General features: G+C 39.3%; 1 protein-coding gene across 2 annotated transcripts; it reads left to right on the top strand.

Moving 5' to 3' along the window:
* The first annotated feature begins 375 nt into the window (after positions 1 to 375).
* ASB15 (ankyrin repeat and SOCS box containing 15) lies at positions 376 to 8179 on the top strand. Of its 2 annotated transcripts, none has more exons than XM_010178165.1 (9): positions 376 to 461; positions 1812 to 1885; positions 1983 to 2114; positions 2530 to 2688; positions 4703 to 4948; positions 5593 to 5764; positions 6113 to 6683; positions 7259 to 7412; positions 8007 to 8179. In XM_010178165.1, the coding sequence occupies exons 1-9, from the start codon at positions 376 to 378 to the stop codon at positions 8177 to 8179; spliced, it is 1767 nt and encodes a 588-aa protein (XP_010176467.1). The 2 variants fall into 2 exon arrangements, with proteins under 2 accessions (XP_010176467.1, XP_010176466.1); XM_010178164.1 differs by having other exon boundaries at positions 376 to 488; positions 1833 to 1885.
* Positions 8180 to 15934: the final 7755 nt, after the last annotated feature.

The raw sequence follows: 15934 nt of genomic DNA, 5'->3' as shown, positions 1-15934 counted from the left end.
GAAATCACATATTCACTGGTTTGATGACCACAGATTTCTAAAGAGGAAAAATTTATTTTTGAGCTTCACAAATGCTCCAGTATTTGTCAGTAGATGACAAATACAGTGTGTGAACAATAAAAAGAACTTTTCCTAAATCACATGTTGAATACTAAATATTTCCAGGGTTGTTTTCTTTTGTATCACCATTTTTAAACAGGAATTTTATGATTTTTAAATAGGAATAAACTCACCAAAACATTATTAAATTGAAAGAAATTTATGGAAACATCTGATTTTATTATAAAAAACACCTGAAGCAAGATATGATCCTTAGCAGTATATTTTTGTGTGTATTTCAGAATAGCTTATCATTATAGCTCACTATAAAAAATAATGGATGAAAGAGAAGATCTGGTTGAAGATCTGCTGACTGAGTATGCCATACAGCTTAGCATTCAAGAATCAAATGGGGCCAAACCACCGGTATCTTCCAGCTATAATGGCAGGTACTGTCAGTTCAATATGTGTTAGAGATTATGCCATGTATTAACAGTGTTTTGAGACAATTATGGTTAGCGCCTTATATCATGCTTAAAACAGTTCTTAGTTTGACTATTATGCCTCTTTCTTGGTGAAGCACTGTCTGAAGCAATGACTGAAAAGAGTGAAAAAAATGGAAATGTCGGGTTTGTTACTCTCAAACATTTCTAAAGCCTCAAACTTTAAAGACAGTCAGTTTGGATTTGTTAGTAATCTGCTCTGTAATTGTAAGTGTCCCAGTCTTTCCCTGTGCACTTGGAAACATAGATGTACAAGAAAAATCCAAACCAGAACAACAACAAAAAACCCACAGGGGTGTTCCAGCGAGGATTCATACGTGATGTTAATGTTATGGTTAAGTGGTTCCCATGATTATGAAATGTAGGGATCAGCTGAGCTATATGGGTGATGAGCGCTTAGGGAGATGAGTGAGATTCACTTGGCTAAACTAATACTTCCCTTAGCTTTTCAGGCCATGTATATTCTTATGAAAAATGTTTCTGTCAAAGCTAAATTTTGTCTTAATTGAAGTTCATCGGCAATAATCCCATAAATACATTTTGTAGATTGCCCTGTCTAAAATGGAAAAATGTGGAGCTATAAGTCTCAGGAGACTGCTAACCTTTCCTCATTTTCTGTGGGATCTCATGAAGGTTTGGGTCCTCATGGAGCTCCTGTTGTAGGACTGGATCCTCCCTTTTCACTGAAGGTTCAGTAGAGCCACTGGGTACTCTTGTTATTTGGCTGTGTGTTTTGGTTGGATTTTTTTTTTTTTAATTAAATCTGATCTATTTTTTAGTATGCTTTTAGCACCAAAATTTCTCAAGGAACTAGCAGACTCCACCATTTAACTTCCATCTCATGAAGGCTTAAATGGTACTGTTAAAAACATAACAACTCTTTTTCAGGGAAAGTGGTACTATGGATATCATCAAACTCTCCTTCGTTAGTGAATACTGACCTTCAGGTGCCACCACAATCTCATTTACTGTCTAAGGTTTCTGAATTGGCTCATTTCTGTAGTGTGGGGCAAATACAGCTTTTTAGTTCACATCAGAATTCTTTACTAGATTAGGAGATTTACCAGGTCAGCCTGCAGCAGAAATTGCACCTAACTCAACAACTTTGGATACTCTGGAAGTCCACAGTACAGGCATAACTTAGGAGGTCACAAGGCTCATCACGTTTGTAGCTGATGTATTCAAAGGAAAGTTGGCTCAGATGAGAACCCTATGGAAAATATTGAATAAATAATATAATGCATCAACTTTTTGTTTATATTTACTATTTTCTGCTCTTTTTTGGGATAGTTTTGTACCACCTAGTGAGGAAAACAGGAAAATTGTAACATCCATAAAGCAAGGTAAAAATCCTAAAATAAAACAGTCTTTTTACAAAACTGTGTTTCCCTTATGTTATTTTTCCCACTGCATCTTATTTATCTGTTGGATTTTTTTAAGGTCAAGTATTTGAGCTTCTAGAACTTGTGAAAAAGAAATATGCTTTGGATGAAGCTGATGAAAGAGGGTGGTTTCCACTGCATGAGGCTGCAGCTCAGCCAATTCAGCAAATACTTGAGATTATTTTAGATGGTGAGTAAGGTAAAAATATCCCACAAGACAAGGCGGGCAGCAAAGAAACATAGAACAGTAAACAGCCATCCACAATGAAGGCTGGAACTGTTGACAAAAGAAGTGTGATCAAATCCTCCATGGAGCATCTTACTTACATTGTATAAATGTTCAGGCAAATTTTCTTTTTGGGAAAGTTGCATCAATTTAGACCATCAAAGAACTTGGACCTTTTTAACATTTTGTTCAGAAACCTGCAGACAGAGCAAAAACTGCTGTTCAGTATTCAGTGTGTTTGACATTACTAGTTAAGTTAAACATAATTACAAGTAATTTTCATAGATACTTAGCATTTAAAGATTTCTTATATATGTGTATATGTTAACAGCCTTGTGCTTTAATTTTCTTTTATCTTGTCTCACTTTCTTACCTCTAGCATCTTATAAAACAATGTGGGAATACAAAACATGCGATGGAGAAACACCATTAACTTTGGCAGCAAAAGCTGGCTTTGTGGACAACGTACAAACGTTACTGGAAAAGGGTGTTTGGCCCAATACCACCAATGACAAAGGAGAAACTCCACTTCTTATTGGTAACTGCCTCCTCTCCCTGGGTTTAAGGAAAGTGAATGGCAGCGCTTTGCCTCCACTAAGTGGAGTACTCACTCAAGTCCTCCTGTTGGCTTGTGTGGATTAGATGCTGGTCATCTTTTTAGATGAAACTAAATGCCCAACACCTGGTGAAATGTACCCAGTGTCCACTTCAGCACTTGTTATGCTTTGGGGGGGTCACTGAGCTGCCCTTAAAGATGTTCCTTATGCTTTAGGTGATTGCACAGCTGCTCCTAAGAAATGGGACCTGTTTTTTTGTTCAGGGCACCTGCTCAATATTTTCAGGTGCTGTAAGACCTTTAGTGACCTGGTCCTATTTGACCATCTTAAGGTAAAAGTCTGGTACAAGAATATGCTGTTGCTTTAACTTGAATGGACCTTTTTGGGAGATCTGGAGGTTATTGGAAATTTTTAGTTTAATCAGATGATTTCTTCAGGAGTAGGCAGGTATTTTCAATTTCAAAATCTCCCATCTCATTTCCTTCCCCTCTTGCACTGAAAATAAACTTCAACTGTATTTCTAAGTAATGCCCCTATCTAAAGAAGTATAATTCCCTTGGAAGATTTTATGCTATTGTTGAGCTTTACTGTACATGAGTAATTTACCTGTATTTGCTTTTAATTTCTGTTGAATGTCGAAACATCTCCATTCTTCTGAAGAGAATCAATGTAAAATTAATACAATATAAGAAAACACGATATAAAAAATACAATATATAATATCATTATCAGTATTAAAATATTCAGTTCTCTGAATTTTTTTTAACTTTCATCAGATGTGATCACCATATTAACATTTTAAGGCCCTGAGGCATTTGTAAAGGGTTCCTCTGCTATGTCTTGCTTTGCGTTGTTTCAGCTCTTTTCAATACTTTTAAGTCTGTAAGTCTTTCCCCCTTATAACGACAATTTATTTTCCTAAATATTTCTCTATACAAACTCCTGAAAATGAGGTTTGTCAGCTATGTGTTGTTTATATGATGCTTTTTATGGTTTTGTGTCATTTGGCACTGAAAATGTGGATGTAGATATTGTTGTGCATCAGACATTTCCGTCTTAGTCTCAGAGAAATAGAGGATCAGGTGCTTAATACTTAATAGATGATGCTCATGATTTAGTTACTCCTTTTGGGTTTAAAGCTCTGAATTAGAGGGCTCGTCAGTACAAAGGTAAATGGTGAAGAAGTCCCTATCTAGTGGGATGATTTCTGCTTCCAGTTACATTTGACAATAGTCTGCTTCAAAGCAATTGTGGATAATGATGAAGACTGTTGCCTCTTAAAAACCTTCTTATTTGTGTAATGGGACATTCACAAAATTTAAATTTACTAATGCTATGACGCTGATCTCTCTCAGATACCCCACCAGTCAGTGGAGAGATCTGCTATTCCAAAGGGTAATTCAGAAGTAAAATTAGACTCTTACTCAGGATCACTCTTTCATATGTAAACAATTTGCAGGTGTAGTTACCCATGAAAATTTCAAACCTGGAACTTCAAAAGGGCAGAACATGGCCTTTAAGTATGACAGATGTGAACTGTACTTTGACTGACAGCAGCCGCTGTGTACAGACCTGGATTAGAGTTACCAGGTGACAAAGTCACAAGTGGAATTTTCTGGGGACACTGTAATGTTTGCACCAACTTTGAAGTAAGGACTGTATTTGAAGATTATGTTATTTTTATTTGCTTTTCTTTGTGATACACCTGCTTGTCCTTTCTCGGAATTGAAGCTGTGCTGCTTTTGCCCTCCATGCTGCAAACTGACATATTTTCCAGCTTGTGTTGGTTTACCTTGATTTCCTGAGCAGCTGACATTGCTATTTATTTACTAGTAAATTGGATTCCCAGATTTCTGGGACTGGAAATCTTTTTAATTTCCTCCTATCAGTAGACAAAGAAAAACTTTTCTAAACTCATTAGATGTGTTTAACTTTCAAGACATCATACCTGGAAATGTAATTGTATTATTTTCTTCCTTTTTAAACATCCTCAAGCTATAAGAAGGGGCTCTTTTGAAATGGTATCCACTCTGATTAAACACAACTGTAGAATCCACCAGCCATGCGTAAAACGCTGGTCGGCAATGCACGAAGCTGCAAAACAGGGACGTAAAGACATTGTTGCTCTTCTTCTGAAGAATGGTGGAAATGTGAACCTTAAGGATGGATATGGAGTAACACCGTTAGGTGTTGCTGCTGAATATGGCCACTGTGACGTGCTGGAGCATCTTATTCATAAAGGTATGCAGTCAGGTAAAAGGGAAATACGGCTCGGCACTGGCATACATCTTGCCTGGTTGCTCAGGTGTTTTAGGGGGATCATGGAAAAGGAAAGAAAGAGTAGTGGTGAATGAGAAAATTTGGTTTCCTGGAAGGAAAGGAAGCATATAGGAGTGTTTCTGCTAGACTGTAGTGATGCTTGCCAATGTATGTGAGAGGAGTGGCAGAGTTGATACCAATCAATTTTAATCAAGGAGGGACTTCTTGCTATACATTCCCTTCTTGCCCTTCTTTATTTCTCTTTACTCCCCTCCCTCCTGCCCTCCCTTCCTCTTTCCTTCCTTCCTTCCTTCCTTCATTGTACAGCATTATATTGGTATTAATTAATGAAATAATATTTTTGAAATATGCCAGAATTTTGAAAATCCTCATTTATAACACTTATGGTCAAAGCAGACCTCACTCAGGTGAGCATTTGAACTTGTATCTGTACAACTCTTGTTTTGCCTTTGAGTTTTAAATTTCCCACAAGAAACATTTTTTGTTTTAGTAAAGATTTAACTTAATTACATCTGAAAATGAAGAGGAGAATACTCTAGGCTTGTTTTTATGATGGTGTGCAAATCACTTCGGATGTAATTATAAACTCTGTATCCTCCTTCAAGGTGGAGATGTCCAGGCCTTAGCAGATGATGGTGCATCAATACTGTTTGAGGCAGCTGGAGGAGGTAATCCAGACTGCATAGCCCTTCTTTTGGAATATGGAGGAAGTGGCAATGTGCCTAATAAGGCAGGACTGCTTCCCATACACAAAGCAGCTTATGAGGGGCATTACCTGTGAGTATGAGCTTGGACTTTACGTTTTCATTAAGATACAGTGTGGCACAAGGTCACATTGAAGAAGACTGTGGTAAACTTGCAAATGTATAGATCATTTATTTAAGAAGTGACTATGTTACATTAGTTTTTTGGCATAAACAAAACAAAATGCAAAACATATTTCTTAGAACTAGGTGAAAACCATTGAAAATTTAAACACAGTCCTATTTGACAGTGCTCAAAACTGGTGGTTTTGGATCTTCTTGTGTAAAGTGTCTCTCTGGTAATTTAGCATATAGGTGGATAAGGGTCATTTTCTTCATGCAGGGAAGCGATGCCTAACTAGTTTTATTCACTGTTTTTTAGGGCCCTGAAGTATCTCATTCCAGTCACATCCCAAACTGCAATCCAGAAAAGTGGGTTAAGCCCTGTTCACTCAGCAGCAGATGGCCAGAATTCTCAGTGTCTAGAGCTCCTCATTGAAAATGGTTTTGACGTCAATACTCTCTTGGCTGAACACATTTCAAATAGTTACGATGACGAAAGGAAAACTGCACTTTATTTTGCTGTTTCTAACAATGACATTCTTTGCACCGAAATATTGCTCAAAGCAGGGGCAAATCCAAACAAGGATCCTTTAAACTGTCTTCTTGTGGCAGTGAGAGCTGGAAACCATGAAATCGTAAGGCTGCTCCTATCTTACGGAGCAAACGTCAATTGCTACTTTATGTTGGTTAACGATACGCATTTCCCCAGCGCCATCCAGTATGCTTTGAATGATGAGGTGATGCTGAGGCTGTTGCTAAATCATGGATATAATGTGGAGATGTGTTTTGACTGTATGCATCAAGATATCTTTGGAAATTCTTTTGTGTGGTCAACTCCAGAGGAGGAGATTCTCCCCGGGTGGACTTCTTCTGTAATAAAGGATAATCCAGTAAATACATAACCTTTCTTCTCTTCACTTTGCTCTTTTCATTAGCCAGTTTTAAAAATCCCAGATTATTGTGCAGAACTAACATTAAGACACGGGCAAAATCCTTTTTTAAAACATCCTAAAAATAAAACAGCCATTTTTCATTGTCTACTCTGAGATAGAGATAATTATGTACATAGAGTGGTTTTAGTTTGGGGTTCATATATTAGAGATTTAGGAAGGAAGTTTTAAGAAATCATGAGGCAGGATTCTGTAATTTCTGTTCTGATCCTAGCCAATGGAGTAGATGTGTTTCCAAAGAGATACTACTGTTGAACAAAAAGTTCCGTGAATCATAGCAGTGTTCTAATAATTATTGGCCTTCAGACCTGTCCAGATGAATTAAGGGATCACAAAAGTTCAGCATGGAAGAAAATGGCTTTTAAAGTAACCTACCTAGGTATCAATTTATGACTGTTAAAGGTCACTGCTAATACTTAGTTCAAATTATATTGTGTAATTGCTTTAAAATGTGTTATTTTGACATTACTCTGCACAGATTTTGAAATTATGACTTGGTGTGTTTTCCCTTTCAGTTCTGTGACTTTATTGCTGTTCCTTGGTTGAAACATTTAGCAGGAAAAGTGGTTCGTGTTTTTATAGATTACATGGATTATGTTCCTCTGTGCACAAAAATTAAGTTTGTCTTAGAAACACAGAAAGAATGGACAGAAATACGTCAGATATTAGGTAAATATCTAATTTCCAGTTAATGATGTTCTGATTTATTATAGAAGACTTTAATTGCTTATGTCAGGTCACATTCATCCAAAGTGTTTTAGCAGTCCGTATGTGTACTAGCTAAGAACCAGGTTGTGCCAGTCATCCAGTCCTCAGAGTGAGACAGATCTTTACCTATTGCCCCTGGTCATAAATTAGTTATTTGGACTGGAATATGACAAACTTGCACCTGGTGAGAATTAATCTCATAAGGAATGTCACTGTTGTGTGGGAAGCCCTTTTAGTTAAGCAAGACCACTGAGGTACTTTTCAAACTCCTTATTAACCCATGTGACACCAGTCATTGCACAGCTCGGGGCACAGCTTCCTTTACTGAGGAATATTGCTCACACTTCCATCCTTCTTTTTGTTCTTTTGATCTCTCAAGTCTATTAATTGTTCAAGGATTATTGTAAGAGCATGTTTTATTATATTCAGAAGTGGCAAAATAATAACACCCCAAGGTAACGGATTGTGATATTAATTTTATTAGAGCATGTTTTGAGATTGTGAATGTCAATGGCATTGATTTTTCCATCATTTCTCTCTCACTGTTGTTTTTAGATAATCCTCGCCCATTGAAACATCTGTGTCGTCTGAAAATACGTAAACTCTTGGGGTTAAGGAAACTCCAGAAACTCTCATCCATGAAGAAGTTTCCACTTCCACCAGTTCTCAAGAACTATGTCCTATATAAAGAATATGATCTGTATGGCGAAGGGATACATTTAGAATAGTTTTTAAATGTAACTGCATACAGTCTGTAATTTCACTAATTTCCTCACTATTTTTTACTGCTCACAGAGCTGCTTGGTGTTTCATATATATTCACAACATTCTGATATTTGTTGTTAATCTTTTATGGGAACAAATTTTTCTTCGAAACTAGTGCATTAAAGCTCATGTTTTAACACAACATTGTACTATCCAAATATAGGCTAAAATCAGAATAAGGGCACTATAGTAATTATGTAGAACAGTTAACTCTAAACGGAGATTCAGATGAATAAAGGAGAAAAGAAGAATTTTCATGATGGAATTCCCAACAGAGATGATAAATACAATTACTGCTCTCAGTTTTTGGCATTAGTTTATCTGTAAAAGAAAATAAAAGTCTAATTTAGCTTGGCAAAGAAAATTAAACGACTAATGGCACATCTCTGTCATGTAATTGGCCTGAAATGTAGCACATTTTGTACTTTGAAGATCATGGTCCTATTATAAAATTCTCCAAACATTGAAAGATTATTTTTTATCTATCTTTGCAAAGTGTTTGCACCCAGGTGCTACTGTTGTGTGTGCCAGTACTGCATGTTTCAAGGCTTGGCAAAATTTGAGGGACTTTAATAGACTGTTTCAAAGAAAGAGTAGATTTTGGTGGACAAAAAAACCCAGGAAATCAAGCAGCATATCCCTTTGTTTGAGAAGTGTTGCAACGTCCTAACTTTAATTATGGTTGCAGCAGAGTTTTGACAAATCACTTCTTGACCAAACAACACTCTCAGTCATGCTGTGATGCACTTGGCAGTGTGCTGTCTCAAGAAGAACACAGCTGATTAAATATTCTTTAAATTATTCTATTAAAAGTGGATTGCACTTACTCCCTTTGTTGTTCTACCATCCCTTCCACCTTAGGGGAAAAAAAAAAAAGAAAAAGAAAAAAAAAGAAAAGAATCCAAGCCCCCTAAACTAAGAAAAGATTTCAGTTGGTGGTGGATGTCAGGATTACATAGTGCATAGTCAGAGTTTAGCTAAACATGTAATTTAAGAGATATGCTGGTTATCACAAACAAGCACACAGTCCCACAAACCAAAGGTCAGCTTAAGCATCCTTTTGCCCTGTTCCCTGCATTCACTATTCTTCAGACCTTTTCCTTATTTGCTGGAGGCCATTGTCATATCTAACTTTTTAACACCTCATTCAGATGTAAATTCCACTTCCAAAGGCAGCTGTATCAGTCCTTTGTGGATCTGTCCTTCCTCACAACAGATTTACAGGAGCAAATGATTTACAGGCATGAAAAGTGGAAGGAGTGACTGACGTGGGACATGCAGAGGGTTGAACATAAGGCTTAATGTCTGCTCTCACTAGGGCTACTGTTCATCTGGCTTTCCAAGACATGTCCTCTGTTTTTTTGCCAGAAATTTTGACCAGGTCGAAAAGGGGGAATTTGGTCACCTGTGAAGAATTTCTAGGTGTCTGGCATCTGGGCCAGGCCCCTAAGAGAAGGATGCCCTGGGTGACTGGTAACTCCAGGCATGGCCTGAGCAGAGTGCCCAGTGAACCCAACACAGCTATCTACAGTCAAGGCTCCACTGGCCAGTACATCCTGGACATACCAGGCTAAATGCATATGTGCTGCATAACCTATAAACTGATATTTCTATGTGCAAATTCCTAAACAGAAATACGGGCTTAATGATAATAAGTCCTTTAATTTTTATTTTAATTAATACAGTGGCCACAACACAGGAATCTGGGTAGTCACATATCCAATACAGTGTACTGCAACCAGCAAAGGAAACATGATCAAATAGGGCTTTAGACAGGAGATTTTAAACCCTTTCTGTGGCTAGAGCCAAATTCCATTAGTAATTTTAGTTCACAGGCCAAGGTTTATATTTAGGACTTTATACATGCCTCAGGCAATAGTTACATTGCCTGTGGCATCAAAGCATTCAGCTCTAGGACAGAGCATTGCCCCAGGTATTTAAAATATCATGAACTAGTCTTTAGAATATCATTAGGTAAGCTAAAAAGACATGGTATTATTGTGTTTATCTTTTAAACAATACATCTGGGCCCTTTTTGTTGTTTGATAACCTGTTACAGAAGGTGGCCTAATACTGTTTTAAAGCTTTTCTGTCCTTCAACATTAAAGTTGTTTATTTATTGAAGACTTATCCCTGCCCTGGATACTAAAGGAAGTACAACATTATGAGAAAGCATCTTTAATGCTTTCAAGGCATCTGTGAACTGAATGGAGGAAGGAGAGGCAAGACTTTATTTTAAATTTAATATAAGGTGAGGTAGCCTTGGAAAGGGAGCTGTTTACCCCATGCCATGCTTGTGGCACAGCTAGGAGTTGGACACAAGTCTTTTAACTCCCATGTTTTGCAGCCAGCCCACTGAATACTACTCTTATGGAGTTGAGTAAATGGTGGTGTGAGCAGGAAATGTAGCGGGTCCAGGACTGGTGGTTGTGTGAAGAAAGGCAAAGGCAGCAGCCACAGCTGGAAGAAGAAATTGGAAGGAAAAAACTTTTTTCCCTGCTTGGACTGTGATTGAACTCTTGCAATGCCGGGATTTAATTTTCTCTGCTATTTGGGTGTGACTCATGGGGTGTTCTACCGCAACCCAATTCCATGGCATGTCCACCCCATGGGCGACATTGGCTAGAAGTAATTAAATGCCCTGGCATTGATTCAGACATGCTCTGGGGTAGGGACTCCTACAGTCTGGGGACAATGTCCGAAAGCAGAGGTATCATTTGGTCTCTGTTTCTCATAAAATCTGACACAAGCAGCTGCACCAGACTGACGAGCTCTCCAAGGAGCCAGACATTCAACAGTAGTTACATCAGCCTTTGCAGCACCAGCAAGCTGGACTTTGTAGCTGTAAGTGTTTTCATAATTCGGTGAAGGACCAAACCAGAGCCATGAGTTCTGTATATGGCCAGCTATTCCCTGTAGGCACTACAATGTCATGTGCCTTCCATAAAACTCCCATGTGCTGGCTACCATCTAATCTGGGAGCTGGCACGCCAGATCCTTGTTCTGGGTATCGAGGGGGAACAATTTTACTGTTTCACAGCAGCAGTCAGTGTTCTGGCTCAGGCTCTTTGTGCCTGCGCTGCCCTTTCTCAGGCTGATAGTACGGGAGTCACGCATGGAAAAAGATAGTCACAGAGCCACGGGCTCTTTTCAGTCTGCCTTGGGGTAGGACAAAGGGATTTTTTTCTGACCATTACTTAGGGTAGAAAAAGGCTTCCAAAATATCCAGTTGTTTAAGGTTTGAGTTGAGAAAAGTGTCATAAATTCATGAGCACTTCTCTTTGTAGAACTGGTCTCGTCTCTTTTGCTTTTCCATCATGCCCTTTGATATGCACCTAACCAGCAGTCTCGCCCTCACCTCTGAGTCTTCTGTGTAACCAGCTTTGCCTCCAGCCAAAGTGGTTTTTCAGCTTCAATGGCCCTATACTGACTTAGTTTTTTTCATGACTTTTCAACTGGGAATTGTTTGTTTAGGCTGCAGTAATTAAAAATGGTACCTTGCCACTCAAGGTGTCTATCCTTCAGTCCTCTTCTGCACTTTACAGATAATGACCTTGATTCAAAAATACACTGTCTGTCTCCAAATGCATGGAGCAGTCTCCAAAGAAATCCATCCTGTTTCTTTACCAGGATACATGCTGGATAAATCACAAAAAAGTACATCGGTAAGTGGACTAACTTACTGTAGAAATATTTAAAGGTATATATTGCACTGGGAAGCATTTTCTCTCTTAAATGCTCCTTTAAGTGTCACTCAAACAGCAAAAGAGGTAATTAGATCAGGAAAAATATTCCCTGAGGAACCTGTTTTGTGGTTCTGGAAAACTATAACCTGGAAAGCTATAAAAATATATTAGTAAATTTTTAATAGTCGTAAGACTGATATAACAGTGTAGCTCTGGTGACATGTACAAGTTATTTACATTTTATTTTGAAAATTCACATTTTCAGTAGAAATCTCTACATTTGATTGGGCAAAGCCATTGCCTTTTGTCTGCAGATTCTGAACATGGTCAATATGCTGCCCAGAACTCCCATCATCATTAATATGGATTATTTAAAAAACTGACATAAATAAAGACAATAGAGAATTTACTTACTTAGTACTGCTGCTTGTATTTAATTCCCTATGAATTACATCACTTTCTTATATTGCCGGGATCACCTTTTAAAAGAAAAATCTTAATAAACACCTGCTTTTTTACAAAAGTAACAAAAAAACCAAGGATGTGCTAAATATAGAATTAAGTGTCTGTATTGGTCCCTGTGTATAAAGAAATAGAGCGATTTTTAAATCTGAATGACAAACTGTAGGTTTAACTTAGTTACATGGGAGGACTGTCTGGGAGTAAGGCATTAAAAAAGGCTTAAATCCAGGTATTTTTTATAATCACGTATTATTTAATAGCTACCTGACCTGGACATGCAAATTATGGTGTATTTGCAAATACCACCACGAATAATATAATGCTTACATTGGCAGATATTACATATTTTATCATGCTTTTTTGGGTAAGTATAGGCTCTCTGCAGATGCCTAAGCAGCATCCTATTCAAATGGCACTTTCAAAACCTACATTTTTTGTGCACACAGCAGTTCCTCTGCTACTTTCTTTGCAATACAGTGGCCTCTACTTCCTGTCCAAGCCTGTTGAGCAATATCGCGATGTAATTCCAAACAGCTGCTGTGGTCACCCTATGGCTGTACATCAGTAACAAGTGAAATGATTTCTATATATAGTCTGTAAATCTGTTGGCAATGTTTGAAAAGCACACTGAGATTCTTCCTGAGGGATAAGAGCAGCTATATGAAAGCAAGAACATGAAGATCATCATTGCATACAAAGCAGTTTATCTTTTTGGTTCAGCAAAATCTAGCACTGAGGAAATAAGCAGTCTGGAGGGATGTGGGGAATCATTGCTTTGGGTAAAACCCTGGCAATTTGTGCCGTCAAAGATAACCAGGTTCGTCTTGCGTTGTTTTTACAGAATATGACATTGTACTGACACAATACGATTAAAAAGTATTGGCTGTGTAGGAAGGAAAGAAAACTGGGAGTGGGAATGATCTTTATTCAGTAAAATTTATTTGTCCCCCTTACCTTCCCTATTTTAGTGTGATTCAGGTAGGCAAAAGGGGCAATAAACCCCAAATCTGCTGCACCCTTGTCACCCAGCTGCATGCCTCACTGTATAATCAGGTAGGCCTTCAGGATCCATGCACAAAAGACACTGGGTGCCTGTGCGATGTGGGCAGTGAGGTTTCCTTCTTTTAATCAAAGGTTAAGGAATATGGTAGTCCAGAAACATTCTTATTTGCACCCAGATGATTTTTTCCTGGTGCTTCCCTGTAGCCAGGTCAACCTCTTGACTCCCTTTCCAAGACACATCCTTATGCTCTTCCCATCAGCAGCACTATCAGAGCCCATTCACTTCTTCACTTGCCATGACTGTTTGGTCTTCTTGATGCGCAAGGCAACCCAAACACCCCTGCTGTCAAAATACATTAGATTAGCAGTTGCCCCGTATCTTGTTGGTATATATTGTTGTATATAAACTGCTGGTTATGTCCCCAGCAGCTGTCGGGAATGCTGTTTTCAAAACTAATCTGAGCTATAAGGCAGCCCACATGCACATGTTTTTGAGTGAAAGCTGATCACTGTTTGTGATGGGTCTGAGTTGTTAAGCTACAATCTGGACCTGGAATTTGCCCTGCTGGTAGCCTGGGGTATGCTGCAGGGGATCAGTGGGGTAAATCCATCTTTCAGTTAGGATGCTGAGTCCGATTCCCAAGCAAAGACAGGTTTTGTATCAGGGTCATCTTTAAACTTACCCCATTTTTTGTTTCCCCACCATGGGTGAATGGAAAGATCATTTTCTCCTGTGTGACTCCCTGTTTATGGCATCACCAGAGGGATGAACTGGACAACAGAATCATCTGGCATAGAGAAAAGCAGCTGAAAAATTGTTCCTTCAAATGCCTCCAGTGCATGCTTTATCCCTTTTGCTGTGCTGATACCACTGTTAAATGTAGGTGATGACACATCCTTTTCAGGAACAGTACGGTATGCACAATTTTCACAAGTTACACTGGTCTCCTGGGGGAAAGAGCTACAGCTTGTCCCATCAGTCTGCCTTGCCATCCTGTTCAATGCCAGGTTGCTGACCCTTTGTCTCATCAGGACAATTTGGCCTCTGCATTCAACCTGGGCCTGTCGAAGCAACATACAGAAATTAAGATGCATGCATGTATATATATCTGTATATATATGTATGTTAAATTATAGGCATAATAACTATACATAATTATTACATATATAATTATATATAATACATATGTATGTATTGTGTGTCTGTGTGTGTGTGTATATATATATATATATATAAAATGACATAGGTGGGAAGGGGAAGGCAGGCAGCAAGGAGCACGGGGACAGGACAGGAGATGTGTGAGGAGGGGAGGGAAGGAGAGGTCAGGGCACAGGCAGCAGAAGCCAGAGAGGACAGCGAGGGGCTGTGCAGGGAAAACAGGTGAGGGGGGTCTGCAGGGCTGGGGATGGAGAAAGCAGCACAGCAGCAAGGAGGCAGGGAAGGGGAAGGGGAATGGGAAGGGGAAGGGGAAGGGGGGAGAGCTCAGGGGCCTTCACCTCGGGGTCTGTGTGAGAGGGTGGTAGGAGGGAAGGAGCTGGTTGAGGAATGAGGGGTACAAAAGCAGTGGGGGCAGGCGGGAACAAGCACCAGAGGCAGAAGGGTAGTGGGAGAGATGGGGGAAACCCAGACACACTGTGGTGCATTGTTTTTAATGTGCTCTATGGCAATTGGACCTGTTCCTGCAGCGTGGGACTGTAGCTCAGTATGAGCCAATGCATCTGTCTGACAGGCTGTCCTCAGGAGCCGTGACTGAAATAGCCGCTGTCCGTGGCCGCGCCTGAGGACAAGGTTGTGCAGCCCTCTCTTTGCTTGCCTGTTGTTTTCCCTGCACTCACCCCAGCAGAGATAAAATTTTAAGTGCGAGCTTTGACCTGCTGGGGGGTGAGTTCCAGCCCTCAGGTGCTGCTCGTGTCCTTTCAGCCATTGGGCCAACGTACCCAAAGTGTAGAAATGTGTGAGAAACAGAACAAAGTTTCCTAGGCTGCTGTTTGAAATCATTAAAAAAGTGGAAAGAAGAAACAAACAAACAAACAAACAAAAATTACAAGTATTTCTTCTTTTAAAACCAAGAAAATAGATCCCTCAGGCTAGGAAAGATTGAAAGTCTTCTCTGCAATCTAGCTGCTGTGGAGTGGGTTCCGTCCCACTTGAAGCCGGGAACTTGGGTGCAAAGTGTTTTCAATGGCAGAGTGAATTGTGCCCCTGTAGTATGGGTTTTCATCTTCTCTCATCCTAGGGCAGAGTCCTTTTAATAATTTTCTTGATTCAGTGATGAGTTTTCATGGCCTGTACGTGAAATGGTTTATTCCCTGCATTCAGGATTTCAGCAGGGCGTTAGAGAGGTGAACTTGGGTTTTCTCTTAGGAGGTGGTGAAGCCCTTTGGAGGATTCATCCTAAATTGCAGACAACAAAGCCAGGATAAACCTGCCCTCATGTACTACACATGGCTCATACTTTGCTCTTGTGCCTTCTGTGATGGAGGGGAGTTCACTGTGCTGCCTCACTACCACAGGGTCTCTACCTAAATTGTTTATAAAAGTGTGATGGAGCACATAGCCTGGGATGT

The sequence above is a fragment of the Antrostomus carolinensis genome, unplaced genomic scaffold (genome assembly GCF_000700745.2).
Source record: "Antrostomus carolinensis isolate BGI_N321 unplaced genomic scaffold, ASM70074v2 scaffold3051, whole genome shotgun sequence".
Lineage (NCBI taxonomy): Eukaryota > Metazoa > Chordata > Aves > Caprimulgiformes > Caprimulgidae > Antrostomus > Antrostomus carolinensis.
The sequence above is the reverse complement of the archived record's forward strand: the minus strand, read 5'-3'. Positions and strand labels throughout refer to the sequence as shown.